Source organism: Glossina fuscipes, unplaced genomic scaffold (genome assembly GCF_014805625.2).
Source record: "Glossina fuscipes isolate IAEA_lab_2018 unplaced genomic scaffold, Yale_Gfus_2 128, whole genome shotgun sequence".
NCBI classification, from domain to species: Eukaryota; Metazoa; Arthropoda; class Insecta; order Diptera; family Glossinidae; genus Glossina; species Glossina fuscipes.
This window is the reverse complement of record NW_023998471.1, coordinates 1,999,078-2,014,475: the sequence shown is the minus strand read 5'-3', so window position 1 is coordinate 2,014,475 and position 15,398 is coordinate 1,999,078. Positions and strand designations below refer to the sequence as shown.

At 33.9% G+C, this 15,398-nt stretch overlaps 1 protein-coding gene across 4 annotated transcripts in view; it reads left to right on the top strand.

Moving 5' to 3' along the window:
* Positions 1-15,398, top strand: part of LOC119640799 (uridine phosphorylase 1) — a 27,575-nt gene that overhangs the window by 6,910 nt on the left and 5,267 nt on the right. The window contains exons 1-2 of one of the 4 annotated variants that reach the window (XM_038039031.1): positions 9,879-10,204; positions 15,122-15,245. In XM_038039031.1, coding sequence (XP_037894959.1) covers positions 10,005-10,204; positions 15,122-15,245 — 324 coding nt within the window. In that variant the 5' untranslated portion in view covers positions 9,879-10,004. Of the gene's footprint in view, positions 1-9,878; positions 10,205-15,109; positions 15,246-15,398 lie in introns of those variants that run through there. The other 3 variants (XM_038039030.1, XM_038039032.1, XM_038039033.1) reach the window with 3 other exon arrangements.

Sequence of the window (15,398 nt, the reverse complement as noted above, 5' to 3'; positions counted from 1 at the left end):
ATAAATGGATTTATGAACCTATCTCCTCGCACCGCTAAAACATCACTTGGATATATATGGATCTATACATGTGCGTGAAAGAAAAACTTTTGTGGTTTCGTTGATAATTTAAACATTTTCCATAAATAGATGTTCTTATGTTTTTTTTTTTTTTTTTTTTAACTAATTTGCCAAAAGTTTGTTTCGTCAGTCAGAACAGCGGAATTAGTTTTGTCTTTTTGTCTGTGCTTTCAATGTGATTTTATTGGAAATGTTTTCTTTGTTTTTAGAGTTTCGAAAACAAAAGGAGAGTTCTTGTTGATAAAGTAAAATGTGATTAAAAACTTTCTAAAGTATTTCTAGTATGGACATGCAAGGGTGAATACACCTGTATGGCATGCACGTATGTTATTGCATTTGCTCGTATGCTTAACATTAATTCAGCATTTTTTTGGGTTTTGCAAGAGCAAAAGCTTCTTACATAGCGCTTCTGCCTTCTTCCTGCTTCCCTATGCAGTGCAAAATGCAGACTGTTCATTAGGATACTAGGAAACGATGTTAGGCAACAGCCTTTTATCCCTATGGTGTGTTGAAGATGTGAAAAACATTTAATAAACTACAGTTAAACATCACCATACTACTGAGCACAGCTTTCCAGTCTTTTTGGGCCTTAAACGGATGAGTTCTATACGATACATAAATATTGAAAAAAGTTTGGAAATGTATATTTAATTAAAGTTAAAAAAAAAAACAAAATGCCATTATATTCGAACTTTCGTGGTCTGCCTCGTGGGAAACTTCATTGGTTGTCTGTTGATTCGGCTGATTGGTTTGGTTTGATTATAGTAAGCCAACGTATTTGCTCGGCATTTTGCCAAACCAAAAAGATGGTTGCACGATATTATCCGTACTATATTTAAGCACATCCTGCAAGCCGTGCACGTACCATACGCGATGCGCATAAATTAATCTAAGTAAATGAAAGATTTATTTCATTGCTTTCCATTGAACGGCATAAATGAAGCGAAGAATGAGCTGGATTAAGGCAAGAAAGTAACCTTGAAGTTTGGATTTTCGCTTTTGCTGGCGCCAAGCATATTACATAATCGAAACCAGCAAATCAAAGTCTTGCGGACTTTTACTTATCTACACAAATTGTGAACTTTTTCGTTGCAGTATATTATTTTATATCCAACCATATAAATGATGTCTGAAAATTCACGCAATAAGTAATTTTGCAAGGAAATTCACGCTTAATATTAAGACGAAAGATTGATTTATTGATTCGTGAGCATATGGTGTAGGGTTACGTATATTGAAGAATATATGTGCTGGTTTTTTTAAGACATAACTCAATATTCCCCTTTCCTACTTTCGAGCAATTTCGATCACTCTGCGTGGCCCAGTAGGTTTTAGTTCCTGAATCAACTGAAATAAGCAAGCAAGGCAGTGGAAAGCTTCTCCAGTTCTTAATCACGACGGTTTCTTAACATGATTTCTATGCATGGCTTCACTTTCCTTTATTGAAGGACGGGCAGGACGTTTTATATCATTTATTGCCCCAGTCCCCCTACATTTTTTCATTTAGCTTTTTCTAGTTGAAGAAATTAAATCATTGCGGCCATATTAAGACACCCTGTACAAATTTTAGGCATGATTACGCTTTGACATATTTGTCCAAAAATGTTTACGGAAATTGTATCATAAACAGACATTTAAAGCAAATTTCTTAACAATATTGCTTCAAAGGATCACAAACTAGAACTGCAGTTTCAAAAAGACATGCGCTCCGAGTTGGACTTTTGACAAAATTTATTGGCTTAGAATAAATATTTGGTGTCCTGTTTGCATGCTGGCTATATTTCTTTTTAGCTATAAGTCCATTGCTTCCTAAATTGCCTTACTTTGTTTCGCTTCTTCTTGTTTTTTTGGCAAGTAAGTCGAATAAATAATTTACATGGCGGGTTCATTTTTCTCCTCCCTCTTTAAATGAATGAAAGCGAGTTAAAAGAAAAACAACAAAACCAACTTATGGGAAATCGATTCGGCAAAAGTCGAATAGCGTCCGTCTCAAGGTTTTACTTATTTACCCGAGCGTAAGAAAACTTGTAGGAGGGAAAGGTCGCTTCAAACTCATGCCTATTCTAATAGCATTTCTTCTCTCCATTGGGCATTAGGTCTTCTTGCTTAGGTCTAGATTGCTTTCGAATATCTATCGCGTTTTCATCAGGCATATATTGAGCTGTATGTCGGTTTTTGCTTCATTATCACATTATCGCTTTCGCCTTGTTTACTTCAGTGCGATTACTCCACGTTACTGGCCGAAAAGATTGACGCTATTGTCATTGATTTTGTTGACATGATTGATTTGTGGCATTTACACGCATCTCCCATAACGTCTAAAAGGTTCATGTCAAGCCTACAAGCCCCAACCTATTTTTTGAAAACATTGACGCATCTCTCATAAAAGACCAGCAATTCATCACACACCTACAAATCTTTTGCCTTCCGAGTCTTCGATACATTATCTCAGACAAGATTTATTAAGAATATAATTCCTATTATAAATGCGTTAAACCCAATCTTATATGATGGCATGCTGAAAACGATCAAAGTGGATAAAGTGCAAGCAAAATTTCAATTTCATTCATTTTTGCAATAATTACAAAAATACATTCAAGAAATATTTTTAAATTGAAAGTGCAAACGACAGTTGACATAACATGCACATAATATCTATTAAATGACAAAGACACAACAACGTTATTATATGTATATTTTTTTTATAAATATTTTTTCTTTACTATTCCGTAGACATTTACATGTCAGTAAGTGTTCGGCTCTTAGGTATGGGCATGAAAGCTGAGATGTCACCTACAGATTATAAATAACGTTACTTATGTATGAAATGAGGTGTTTGGTTGAAAATAAATTGAAAATATGGGCAACACAATGCCCATTGAATAATGTGAGAAATAATGCATAATAAAGTTTTGAATTAAAATTGATTTACATTACTTAACATATATATATATATATAGAGCCTAATCACATTCAAAGAGAAAATTGCCACCTGATGATGTTTTTTTTCTTGGCGCTACAAGCGGTATGCCAAAGTTGATATACCTTTTGATGGTTCAGCAATATTTAAAAAAAATATTTCCTTTCCATTATTTACTCATTATTATAAACAAATAAAGTCAGTATGGTGGGTCTTGGCTAACCGCTAACTTATCAATCTACAATTTTTTATGTAACGACTTTTCAGAGCAACTCATTGCATGGGAAGTGGTCAAGCCGAACCACTTTCGTGAAAGTATCTCAAAAATTGCGACCTAACGACTGAGAGATAGACAAGCTTAGATCGTTTCAGAAAGCGATTCGCATCGCTCGGTATAATACAAAGTTAATACATCCGTATACGACAGGCGGTGTAGTGTCTAACAAATTACAGTCTGCCTTAGATCGGTTTGCTTAGATATTGCATTAAAAATTAATATTCCTTCGTTTCTTCTTCGTGTACGAAAAACTTCTTTAAAAACGATGTCCATCTGCTCGCATTCGAAAATGTTGTGAAATGTTTAAAAATTCAGCCAAGTATTGATAAAATAAAAATATCTATACACGTTTACGTGTACAGACAAACATAGTTGTTGTGCTTATAAACAAAAGACGGGCCCCTCTTTTTGAAGGTCTTGTGCGTCTCATTTTTTTCTTGTTGTTATTGGAATGCATGACTAGATTAATGTTTCATATACGCTCTCGTGAGTGCCACTTACCTCTGAGTAAATAACACTCGGAATCATGAAATTTTGTTTTTATCTATCAAGAGAAACAATGAGAAAATTATTTACATACAGTTCAGATTGAATTTCGAATGCACTGTACATTTAAAGTGCGTATTCATAATAAGTACCCAAATATAAAAGAAAGATAATATTTTTATTGTTCGTAAATGTTTTCGCACTTGTGCCTCTGTAATAAGCGTTTGGATAAGTACTGGTTAAGAGATTACCGAACGACGAAGGAGAAGAAAGCTTGTTGGTTTTCTATATTTCTTGTTTATTAAACCTCTTCTCACTCTTAAGGATTATTTATTTTATTCTATTATCATTCCCACACGTAAAAAAAAAAGAGAAAAAGTCTCATCATAGCGAGGACTTTGCTTCATTGCTCAGTGCTTAAAACTATGTAAGCATCTCTGTAATTGTTTTTGTCCCATAAGTTTCTTCTTTTTTTTTTTTTTGATGCGAAATCAGTAGACCACATAACCCATCTGAATTAAATGATAGGGGCATCCCCTATCTCGCGCACGCTATATCGCGGACTTTCAACGAGCATACGCTTGATGAGGTCCGTATCCGTTGTTGGATACGGATACAGGGCAACAGTTTCGGTCTTCATCTTTGAAATCAAAATTGCCAGATCTTAATATCTGCAAAGAAAAAAGAAAACGAAGTAAAGGCTACAGCGGATGTGGGTCGGTATGAAGTAAACGTGCGCCGTCTTCCAATGTTTTTTGGAAAATCCCATGCAATTTCAAGGACATCATATAGCTCTTCGAAGAGCTCATTACTTGTTTTCATGATGTACTCATAGTCCAAATTAATTTCCATTGTTGCTTACACAATATTCGCCATTACGCATTTAAATGTTACAGTTCAAAGAAGTGCAAAAAATGACGGAATACGTTCAAGTATAATCGTTACATTGAAAATTGGATCATAATTCCGCTCAGGGCGGAACTGAAAAGCGCACCCAGCGCCTTTTTCGATTAAAGTGAAAAGACATTTTGGCACTATTCACATACAGCATACACTCATTATATCGAGGAGAGGGACTTTTGAAACCAAATATTCGTGGCATCTCTATTCTTAGGCTTCACATTTTTTCGACTAACTTGCAAAAACAAATATTATAAATAGAAATTCTTATATACGCACTAGCGGCATAGGACACGATTTAAAAGAAATTTTGTTTTGTTGTCTCTTTGTTGTTGCCGTTTGTCTCAAGCATAATTCTGAGTCAGGGAACTCACAGTACAGGTTCACTCTCGAGTAGGCGGGATTTTTGAACTGATTTAATTACATGCATTTCCCTCATTTATCCATTGGTTCGATTGCTCGATTTATACTTCTCAGAGACAGCTATCTTGATTTCAATTGCAAAAGAGTAAAAATTGAATACGAAAAACTGTAACTTAACACATCATTCAATAGAGTATAATTCAGATTTTAATAAAAAATCACTCCGGACGTGCTTGCGAACAATTTTCCAACTGTAAGTTCCCCCTTTCAAATCAAACGTATTCTTTGGATTTTGTGACACAGTACAGATTATTCCGCGGAGGGAGTTTAGAAACTTGGGATTGCTACAGTTTCTGATCAAAAGAAAACTTAGGTGTGGAAAAGGCAGAGCAGCTGAACCCTAACGGCTGATTCCCTTGTTAATCATCCGTTACAATATCCAAACCGGAAGCAAGTACGAACCACGCCAAGCCAAACATCCGTGCTGTTTCCACTCGAGATTATCTCCTGACCTGATGTGCAGTATGTGTTGCTCGCACTCAAACGGAGAACTGTACTGCTCCACTGGACTCCATTGGAGAACTCTACTTAAACGTCTTCAGTGTGCTGAAATTCACAGTTACGTGATTTCTCAATATAATCAATTTGCCTCCGATACACCAAAATTTTCGTAGCATTGAATTGAAACATGCGTTCGCATACTCCGGGCATTACTCTACCGTACAATGATAAATTCTTCTTGTGAACGGCATCAACAGGTCAAAAAGTGGAATGGAAAACTTCTTTCTTTATACATATCTCATCAAAAAGATGGACAGGATGTGCATTTAGCGATGTACACTGCTTTAGATAAAATGTCGTTGAATATTCTGCGAAAAATCGATGATATATATATATATACATAGATCTTAGATAGACCTTACCCATTATATGTACACGAAATCCAGGCAAATTTATTAAAAGTCTGCATAGCTGGCTTGTCATATATACCTGTGACAATTTTTAGTGTACGATACTTCAAGATTTAGATGTAAATGCACCCACTAATACGACGTTCTCCTGTCTATAGGCTTCCGTAATATAAGAAAGTGTAGTCAATCCTGACTAAGTTTAAATGAGAAACATTAAAAAGTCGTGCAATGTGTATTAAGTAACAACTGTTCAAAACCATATACTTTTTCAAATCGGGGTAAGGCCCCAAACAAAGGTCAAACAAAGATTTTAAGTTTGAAAATCAGAAAAAACTAAACGGGAAAAATAACATGAATTCCATCGATGAGCATTCATTCGTATATACGCGAATTGTTTGTATCCAATGAAAAGATCTCTCGCCAAGATTTGTATAATAAAAGCTGTTATCTATCTCATCATATTGCACAAAAAGGTCAAATAACAGGAGAACGAACATATGCTATCGTAAGATTCTCATACGTAATGTGAACGCGTATGATGTAAAGCATCCATAATCTGCTTCTATTCAAAGATGAAAAATGTAAAACGCAATATAGATACCGATAAGAGTGAATAAACTAAACTGAAATTGCTTTTAATTACTCTTGACTGGCCATACAGGTTGACTGTTGTCGGTATAAATTGAAATTTGAAATGTTAATTGTGCCATAAATATATGAAAGCGCGTATGTGTTCACTTTATAACAAAATATATTCATAAATGGAAGAGTAAACTTTTGTTGAAAAGAAAATATTTGCAAACTTTAATGCTCTCGCGTATTTAATGTTGCGAATGCAACAACGCTTGGAGTTATTAATATGTTAGATACATTTTATGATCTCTTTGCAAACATTTAGGACGCATTAAATGAATGACTTGAAACTTTAAGATTTCTGACGATTCTTTGTCTCTTGAAACAGGCACAAGATGTTCTTCCATGTATCATTGAACAACAAAAGATCAATGACTCAATCTAGTCGCATTTGCCATTAAGGATGAATTAACTTATCCTTGTTGCTGCATTTATTACAAAGGTATCCAACTCACTTATTCATATTATAAAAAGAGACACTACAGCTGCAAACTGAGACAATATACTTTTATCTATAATAACGGGTATGGTAGTCTCTTGTCATCTTAAAGTCAGACTTCAACAGTTCCTATACAGCCAGGCGTGATGATTGCCATCAGCAATAAATAAGCGCGATTTAATGGAGTTGTCGAGTAGTCGGTCTAGTAACCCAGACTATGCCAAGTCAAGCTAAGTGATAAAGTTGATTTTATTTCTCTACGGCTCTTATGCTAATCGTAATGGATGCTTGCCAAGAATTTCATGATTTTTAGCTGTTAAAACGCTCATAGATAACACAAAAATTTACGATTTTCAAATATTTGCTTGAAACGATGGCAACTCCCTTCGAAGGTATTTTTTCCATTTTCTTTTACTCGAGGATACTTCACTAATGATAACCTTTCCTATGTTCTAAATCAAAACGCTGATCTACAATATAATTGTATTTTAACTGTTAAGCACGCTACATTATTTTGCCACATTTGATATATGCTTTGACGCATTTAATATCGAGAATTCGCTCCGCAATGTTGGGTTACATAATAAGTCTCTGCGGTTTTTCCGCGGGATGATGCCTATTAATGTCTGTATATCGGGCGACAGTCACCTGATTGTCTTAAATGAATAGGTGCTTACAAGGTGACACTTCAGCTGACATTTTTTGTGCAGATAGTTTTCTAATTCGTTGCTCGTGTAAAAAGTTGCATTTACTTGAAAAGGGGTGAAATATCTGAAGAAATACGTTATATGAAGCTTTTTTACTATGAAAAAGGTAGAGAACATATAAATACATGTCGAAAAATTTTTAAAGTGTATGGTGTGAATGAACGAAGGACGCTTGATTTCGTTCCGGAATCTTTGATATCATCTGGAGGCATCTACTCGCGTTAGTCGAAAGAGTCGATGAAATTTTGCAGCCGGTGAAGCAAGGCCGGCACTTAAGCTGTCAGCAATAGGAGGGGCACTAAACATCAGCCACATGATGGTTTGGAATCATTTGAAAAAAAATAGGTTACAAAAAGGAGCTGGAAACCGCGGAAAAAACAGCAAAGACTTTTTATATGAGCCATTATATATAAGAATTTCTCATACACTTTGCTTATAAAATAGTTAATGGATGAATCGGTAATTGATCTCTTGTATATAACAACAAAGTGTATTTGGCGGCAATTTCAGTTTGCTTATTTATTTTATTTTTACCCATTTATACATGAAATTCAACTAAAGGAAATTACAGTCGAATTCAGTGCATCTTAATAGAAAATCTTATATTAATTGTTTTAAAGTTTAGTATACAAAAAAAAGGAAGAAAAAAAGAAGAATAATAATAACAAAGTAAGTTTAAAAACAAATGAAAAAGTTAAAAATAATAATTCATGTATAAATAAATAAAAAGAGAGAAAAAAAAAAAGAACAGAAAAAAAGGCATGTACACAGCTAGCACGGAAGCACACCCGCAACAAGAACAGATCCAGGTTGCAAGCGAGCCCCTAAACCAATTCAAACACGCATAAGCTTGGCAACCAACACGTTAACAACCCAATATTTTTTTAAATAAAAAATGAGATATTAGGAATGAAATGTTGATTTAAGTACGACAGATCGTAAACACGCCTATAGTCGATAAAAAAACAATGAGTTACTTACATATTTGCTGAATTGTCTTGTCTCGGGGCGAAACGTGCATAGTTCAATTTTCCCTATTAAATATTCATCGGATATCGGAAGAATCGGAAATGACGTGACATATAGAAAATACTCTGCCGAATTAAAAAGTGTTATATACGGAATGACAAGCAAAACACACTTCGAGTCTTAGACAGGCGATGTGAAAAGAGTAATGCAATATTTTGCTGACACATATATACAATTGCTATAAATGCTGATCGACTCTTTTTGTGCATTGTCTATTAGAAGAACTGGGCATCAGTTTCAAATCTTAAGTATAAGATAATATGAGATCACTTTAAAAGAGATAAAATAAAATTTGAATGATCGAATGGGAGAAGAGACGGTTTTCAAGCTTCGTTTAACTTAAATCAAAGACACACTTAACTCTACGTTTTTTCAATGGACGTTTGGTCATCGGAAAATATAAGCAAAGGTAGTTACATCGGGCATCTAATAATTCGTTGTATTAAAAATGATAGAATTTGTCAGCTGACACATCTTCAGGCAATGAAATTGGCAATTTCTATATTGATCACCGGAAGATGGCTATATTTTTATTTCTGGCAATGCTCAGAGTTTAGCGAGAACGTATGAATTCTTAAATAGTGTTACACTCACGTTCATCGGATCTTGGACTTCTCAAACTCTCGAAAAATGGTAGAAAAATCTGTAATTGTACAGTGAACTTTTGAGGTTATAGTCAGCGAAAATGGCGCATACAATAGCTACAAAGTTAAGTAACTTTCGGGCTAGTTAGGTACAATTAGGAAGTTTTGTTCCCAAAGTTTAATTCCTTAAAACTGATCGCTGACTAATATGATCTTAACAAACAACATATTGCAAAATTGCAACATGCATCCGTTTGACATAATTTATAGCTTCTTAGGAATCATTTCAAGGAGAACTTCTGTTTACTCTTCTTTGTGTACGCTGGACTGTACGAATAGACTAATATAACATTAAAAAAAAAAATAGTTCGAGAATCACTGCTTTACTTGATTTAAGTTCTCTCGATTTCTCATTAAAAACTATTTCACATATAATGGTGGTTGGTTGGTTACATTTGCCCGAGAGAGCTTATAAAAGATTCACAAATACCGCTTAAAGAAATCAGTCGTTATTGAGATGTGAATCAGTTCAGTTTTAATAAAATCGCTTATATTATTAGTGACTATAAAAAATAAAAAGAAACTAAATATTTTTTACGTAAAGAAAATACATTTTCAAAATACTATTTGAAAAGCATATCATTTATTGTATAGTGTTTTTTTTTAAGGAGAAGAAAATAATTATAAATTGTAAAATGCCCCCCACCGGTATAGCTGTAGATGAAGCCGATCATCGTCAACGGCGATCCCATCATTATGATTTCAAACACAATTTTGATCACGTGCATAAAAGCGATAATAACGCTTTAGTAAATACCGACAACAGTAATCATTCCGCCGCCGGCGATAATCATAAAGAAGATGACACTTACATGGAGATACGTAAAATGACAAGGTATTATTGTTTTTATAGCATGCTGTGTAATATGTACAAGTTGATGGGGGGAGCAGGGAGAGATGGTTTTATTTAATAAAGCATTGTAGGAACAGTTTCCGCGTACATTTCCTTATAGTTTCTACTCGGATATGATGCAAACATTTTCGTATTCTATACGCGTTATTTTACATGAGTCAACGTATGTAGACACGTTTCTATAAAATTTGCATTTTTGGCTGCGAGTCAATTTAGAACATTTCATTTTAAAATTTTGCTGCCATTCGCCTCGTTCATCTCATAACCGCGAACACATTGCCTGGCAAGCACGCGTGAGTGCATAAGAATCGATCTCGTGCAAAACTTACAGAAAAAATGAAGCCCATGGAAAGCCACTGTTACCCGTTAATTAGATAAGTCAAGCTTTATTATCCGCTCTCTAAGATTTTTTCAAAACTTGTTATTGAATTGCATTTTTGATGAAATTAAATGGCGTCGAAATGTTTTTTTTGTGATTGGCTAAACGAGTTCAAGAACGAGATTCCTTTCTCTTTCATATATAGAAGTTTACAAACAACTGTTCTTGATTAAAGCGCCAATTGCTCAGCTCATCGCCCTTTTGAAAAGTGTCCGTTTCACGGAAGAAAATACATGGTTAGAAGGTTTGAAAAAAGAAAAAGAAGAATTCAAAATCATTTCGAATTTTTTATGATTAGTTCATGTGAGCGTACGCAGCAGAAATTAAGCTTGACTGCCGTAGGCAGTTTGCATATTATTGCAAACACTAATGTGCCGAATGACAGCGAAATTTCGACAAAGATTTCTTATAGTAGTTTTTCATTGGGAGGAAGGAGAAGCCCCTAAGGAATCACTTATGGAACACTGATATGTATGTCGAAATTTTCTGGAAATATTAATCGGAATGCGAGGGCCAAGTTTAATTACACTTAAAGCAGAGGAAATGAAAACATCCGTATGTCACGAGACCAAGACGTCTCATAGACTCTCATAAAACCATCTGCTTTGTGTACGAATGGAATACTGCAAGCGAGAATGTAGCCCCCGGTTAACTACAATCAAATTTAATTCTGTTTTTCATCTTTAAAAGTTTTTCCTTTCGGTCAGCTAGTTGCTAATAACGTCAACCAAGTGAAAGCTACAAACTATATGTGTATTTGGTTCGAACATATTCTCAACATTGAACATAAGCACAACCCCGAAATCAACCAAGTAAGCGGTTTAAAATATTTCGTATTTGAAATTTCCTTAACTTCTGTTATGGTCTTATATCAATCTCGACTTTGGTACGTACGTAAGCAACGCTCTTAGCATGTAATGCTAAATATATTAGTTTTCAGGCATGTATGGTATTTACGTACGTATTTCTGCGTATATCTGCTTGTGCTTGACTCAGGTTTAGATACGTACTGTTATGCGTGTAATGGCGTTCATGCGCTTCTATATATATATTTAGTTAAGATTATGTAATAAAATGCTTGCATAGACATATGTTGCATCTATAATAGTATTTCGTTTATTATAAAGCATATGCACTGTAGTTTAGTAGCTTAAAATGTGATGGGTAACAAAGCAATCGGATTTAAGTCGAAAATCGTATCTCTTTTCTTTAAATCCAATAACGCCTTACAGGCCATACAGGAACATGTCTAAGGATATAACTCATAAAGTGGTTTAAATGAATATATACAAATACGATATATATATATATTTGTATATATGTGTATACACACATATATTTAAATAAACATTTCATAAAAATTTTAAAGCACATTTAGTCTACATACAAACAAGTTGAATAAGTTATTTAAATCTCGTGCCGTCTATTTCGTTGGAGAAAATGTATTTTATATAATAAAGGAAAAGATTAAATTCTCTGAGAAAATATTTTTTTTCAATAACAATACTAATCTTTCCGGTTTTGCACCACTACGCAGTGACCGAAAGATATTATACATCACTTGCTTATATTCTTATTTATATTATAGAGAAGGTGTGTCTATTATCCATACCGTCTCAAGCACCTAGTTATCTGCGTATAAAGAACTTGAAAAACTTACCAGCAGAGAATTTTCATTGCCAACTTGAAATAGTGCGATGTATTCTTAGACACCCATACACGATGAAAATTTTAAAATATTTGTTTTTTATAAAGAGCTGCTATTACTTATAGGTGTATTAACCTGGTTATCGTCTTTGATGACCAAACCCAACCTATGCAAGGTTCGTTTATATGAGTTCGCCTTCCATTTCAACAAAAATTTTGAAGGAAAAAAAAACATGTATTATATTTAATTCAAGCAGCCTGCCATCGAAAATCTAAGAAAGATTGGTAGCACATTTCTCTTTTGCGACAGTATAGCAGAAAATAATTTATAAACACATGTGGATGGAGTGAAAGGTGTATAAAATTTCGTTTGAACACTAAAACAGAAGAGAGAAAGCAACTTACGGTTTATGGCTTTAATATCAAAAAATAGAGCATAACCGCTTATGGACTCATTGCAACGAGTAGAGACTGTCGAGTAGCATATTCAAATCAGCAGGACTGACGTATAACACATAGTCAGACCCCAGTGTACGTTTTTCTTACTACCCGGTGTGAAATCTTTCAATCATAAAAATTGATATCAAGCAAATATATTCAAATTGCGATCGAGTTTGTTCGATAACGAATAGTGCAAACCTGTCAAAGGTTGCAATTTATGTAAGTCAGTCATTTCTTTTATAAACATTTCGTATTGTAGGTGGATTTTGTATAGATGTAGACATATTAGGGCATTTATAATCTGCTTGATGAGGAAAATAATCTTTAGGGTACAAATGTTAACATAATACGCAGAAATCTGACCAACCTCAACATTAGATCAATTCTACAGATCAAGAAGTAAGTAAGGAAATTCTAATCTGTTACACATTTCAATCTACGCTCAACGTTGAATATCGATCTTGGTCTTAGGCGTAAATAATACTTAATAATAATATGCATACATTTTCTATGAAAACGATGGCGGCCTATGGACTGACAATTAAGTTGGCAATTAAGATATTCATTTTAGAGGTAAATTTTGCTGGCATTCCTGTTGTAAAACTTGGTCGTACCTTGTGGTATTTTGGGAAAATTGGTAAACTTGCAAGGTGAACGAAGAAAAGTTACAAACAAGTTTTCAAAGGAAAATTTTTTTTGCAAAAAAAAAAAACAAAAAAGTAATTACCGGCTGACGAATATTTCATTTCTGTCGAAGAGGTTTGCCGACTATTTGCTAATTTGATGCTTAGCTTCTTAGCGTAAGGGAACTTCTTAGTTATTCGATTCTGAGAATCCACTGCTGATCAGATTGGGACAGTGCCACCGCAACAGTCGTCGAGCCTCCAAGTTTTTACTAATTCTTCATCTTCTTAATCAGCGACTTTTCATATTGCCCGTTCTCTTTCTTCTAGTCAGAATAGTGCTGCTAGGCAAGTGGGATGCGTACTTATAACTGTAGTAGAGCTCAAAAGCTTTTCCCTACAAACAAAAATGCTTAAACCTTTTATTGAAATCTTCTTAGAAAAATGAGAAATGATTGCAATAAAGAAAATCGGAAAACTCTTATACCTCCATTCTTTATTTGTGGATACAAAAAAGTCACAAATTGTTATCTTAATGCGTTTTTTTATTCTTTAACGTCATTTTTTTTTTTTTTTGTATATTCATTGCACATTGTTGCTGTTGCTTTTCTTTTGTCTTCAGGTCGAACATAATGTTAATTACTGCCTCTTGCAATTATTGAGATTATTGTAGAAATTTCTTTATAAAAAAAATTGCTTTCTGAAAATAAAGAAGAAGAAAAATACCATAGTTTTTGCATTCTTTACCATAAGACGATGATGTACGCATTTTGTTAGTCCGCTTGGAAAATCATCAAAGAGAGATCAACATCTCAGATCTAAGGTAGAGATTGTATGCCTAAATTTCTATCTCTTGAAGAGAGCTTGCTTTCTTCTCCTTTGTGTAGATTCGTTTACTTTTAGCTGGAATTGTAAGAAAATATGCGCAAAGAAGTATAATCATTATTAAGTGGTAGGTGAATTGGACTTGATGAGTCAGCTGTAACTGTAGAACTTGTAATAAAAATTCTTCTTAAAACGAATAATTTGATTGGCTTTCGTCGAACTTGTGAGTGCTTTCCGGCTTACTTGGCACACGACTTCCCAAGTCTGCTTGCTGCTTGTCAGGTTATTACTGTGAAACTACCTGTTTCTTCTTCTCAAAGAACCATTCTATCAGGCTGTTGTTTCTAGCAATACTACCTTCGTCTGCCTTTCCATCTATCTGTTTAATATCGTTTACTGAAATCTCTATTAGGGATTAAAGACGAGATTGGATTTCTTGCTGAGAGCAGAGATAAGTTATTTTGCCTAAGTTTTTGGGCAGATCTTAGTCAGTCTTTCTCTCAGTTCTTCTTTGCTTCAATTACAAATTTTTTTTTTCTCTTCTTAAATTCAAATATCAAATACCGACAATTCCGAATAAAAGATGTAAGAATAGTTGTTTCGAAAATTTCTGAAAGAAATTAAAAGATTCGGTTTAAGCCAAATGGATTTTCTCTCCCATTTGCAATTGCAGCGGCTTCCATCACGTTTATTAACTAAACTTATAATTAACTCATGTAATTATTTTCTTGTTTTATGCTCAGAAGATTTTCTCTGCAACAAGTATTTTTCTATTTAAAAGAAAAATTTTAACGAAATTATTCCAATTGGATTCAAAGTATTATTCAGTGTGCTTAGCGAACGTTAACGTTATGAATAATTCGTAAAGTTTTATTATTCATTCCTGTTTGTTTTGTTTTATTTCTTATCAGCACTTTGCACCAATTGACAGTAGTTGACGATTTAAATAATTATTTGTTTTCAAAAATATTGGTTTGATTTCAGATATTCCGATGGCACGGTTAAGTTACGTAATGCCAACATCGAACTTATGGATCAAGATATTTTATATCACTTAGCATTGGGTAGCGAAAGTCATGATTTACACGAAATGTTCGGTGATGTTAAGGTGAGTGAATTTTTTTTTTTCTTTTTGTCTCTAAACAGAGGCAGTAGAAACTATAGAGACATGAAGTTTTAGCGATACCTTTCTACAAATACAAAGAGAAAAATTGATATATATATATATATATATATATATATATATATATATATATATATA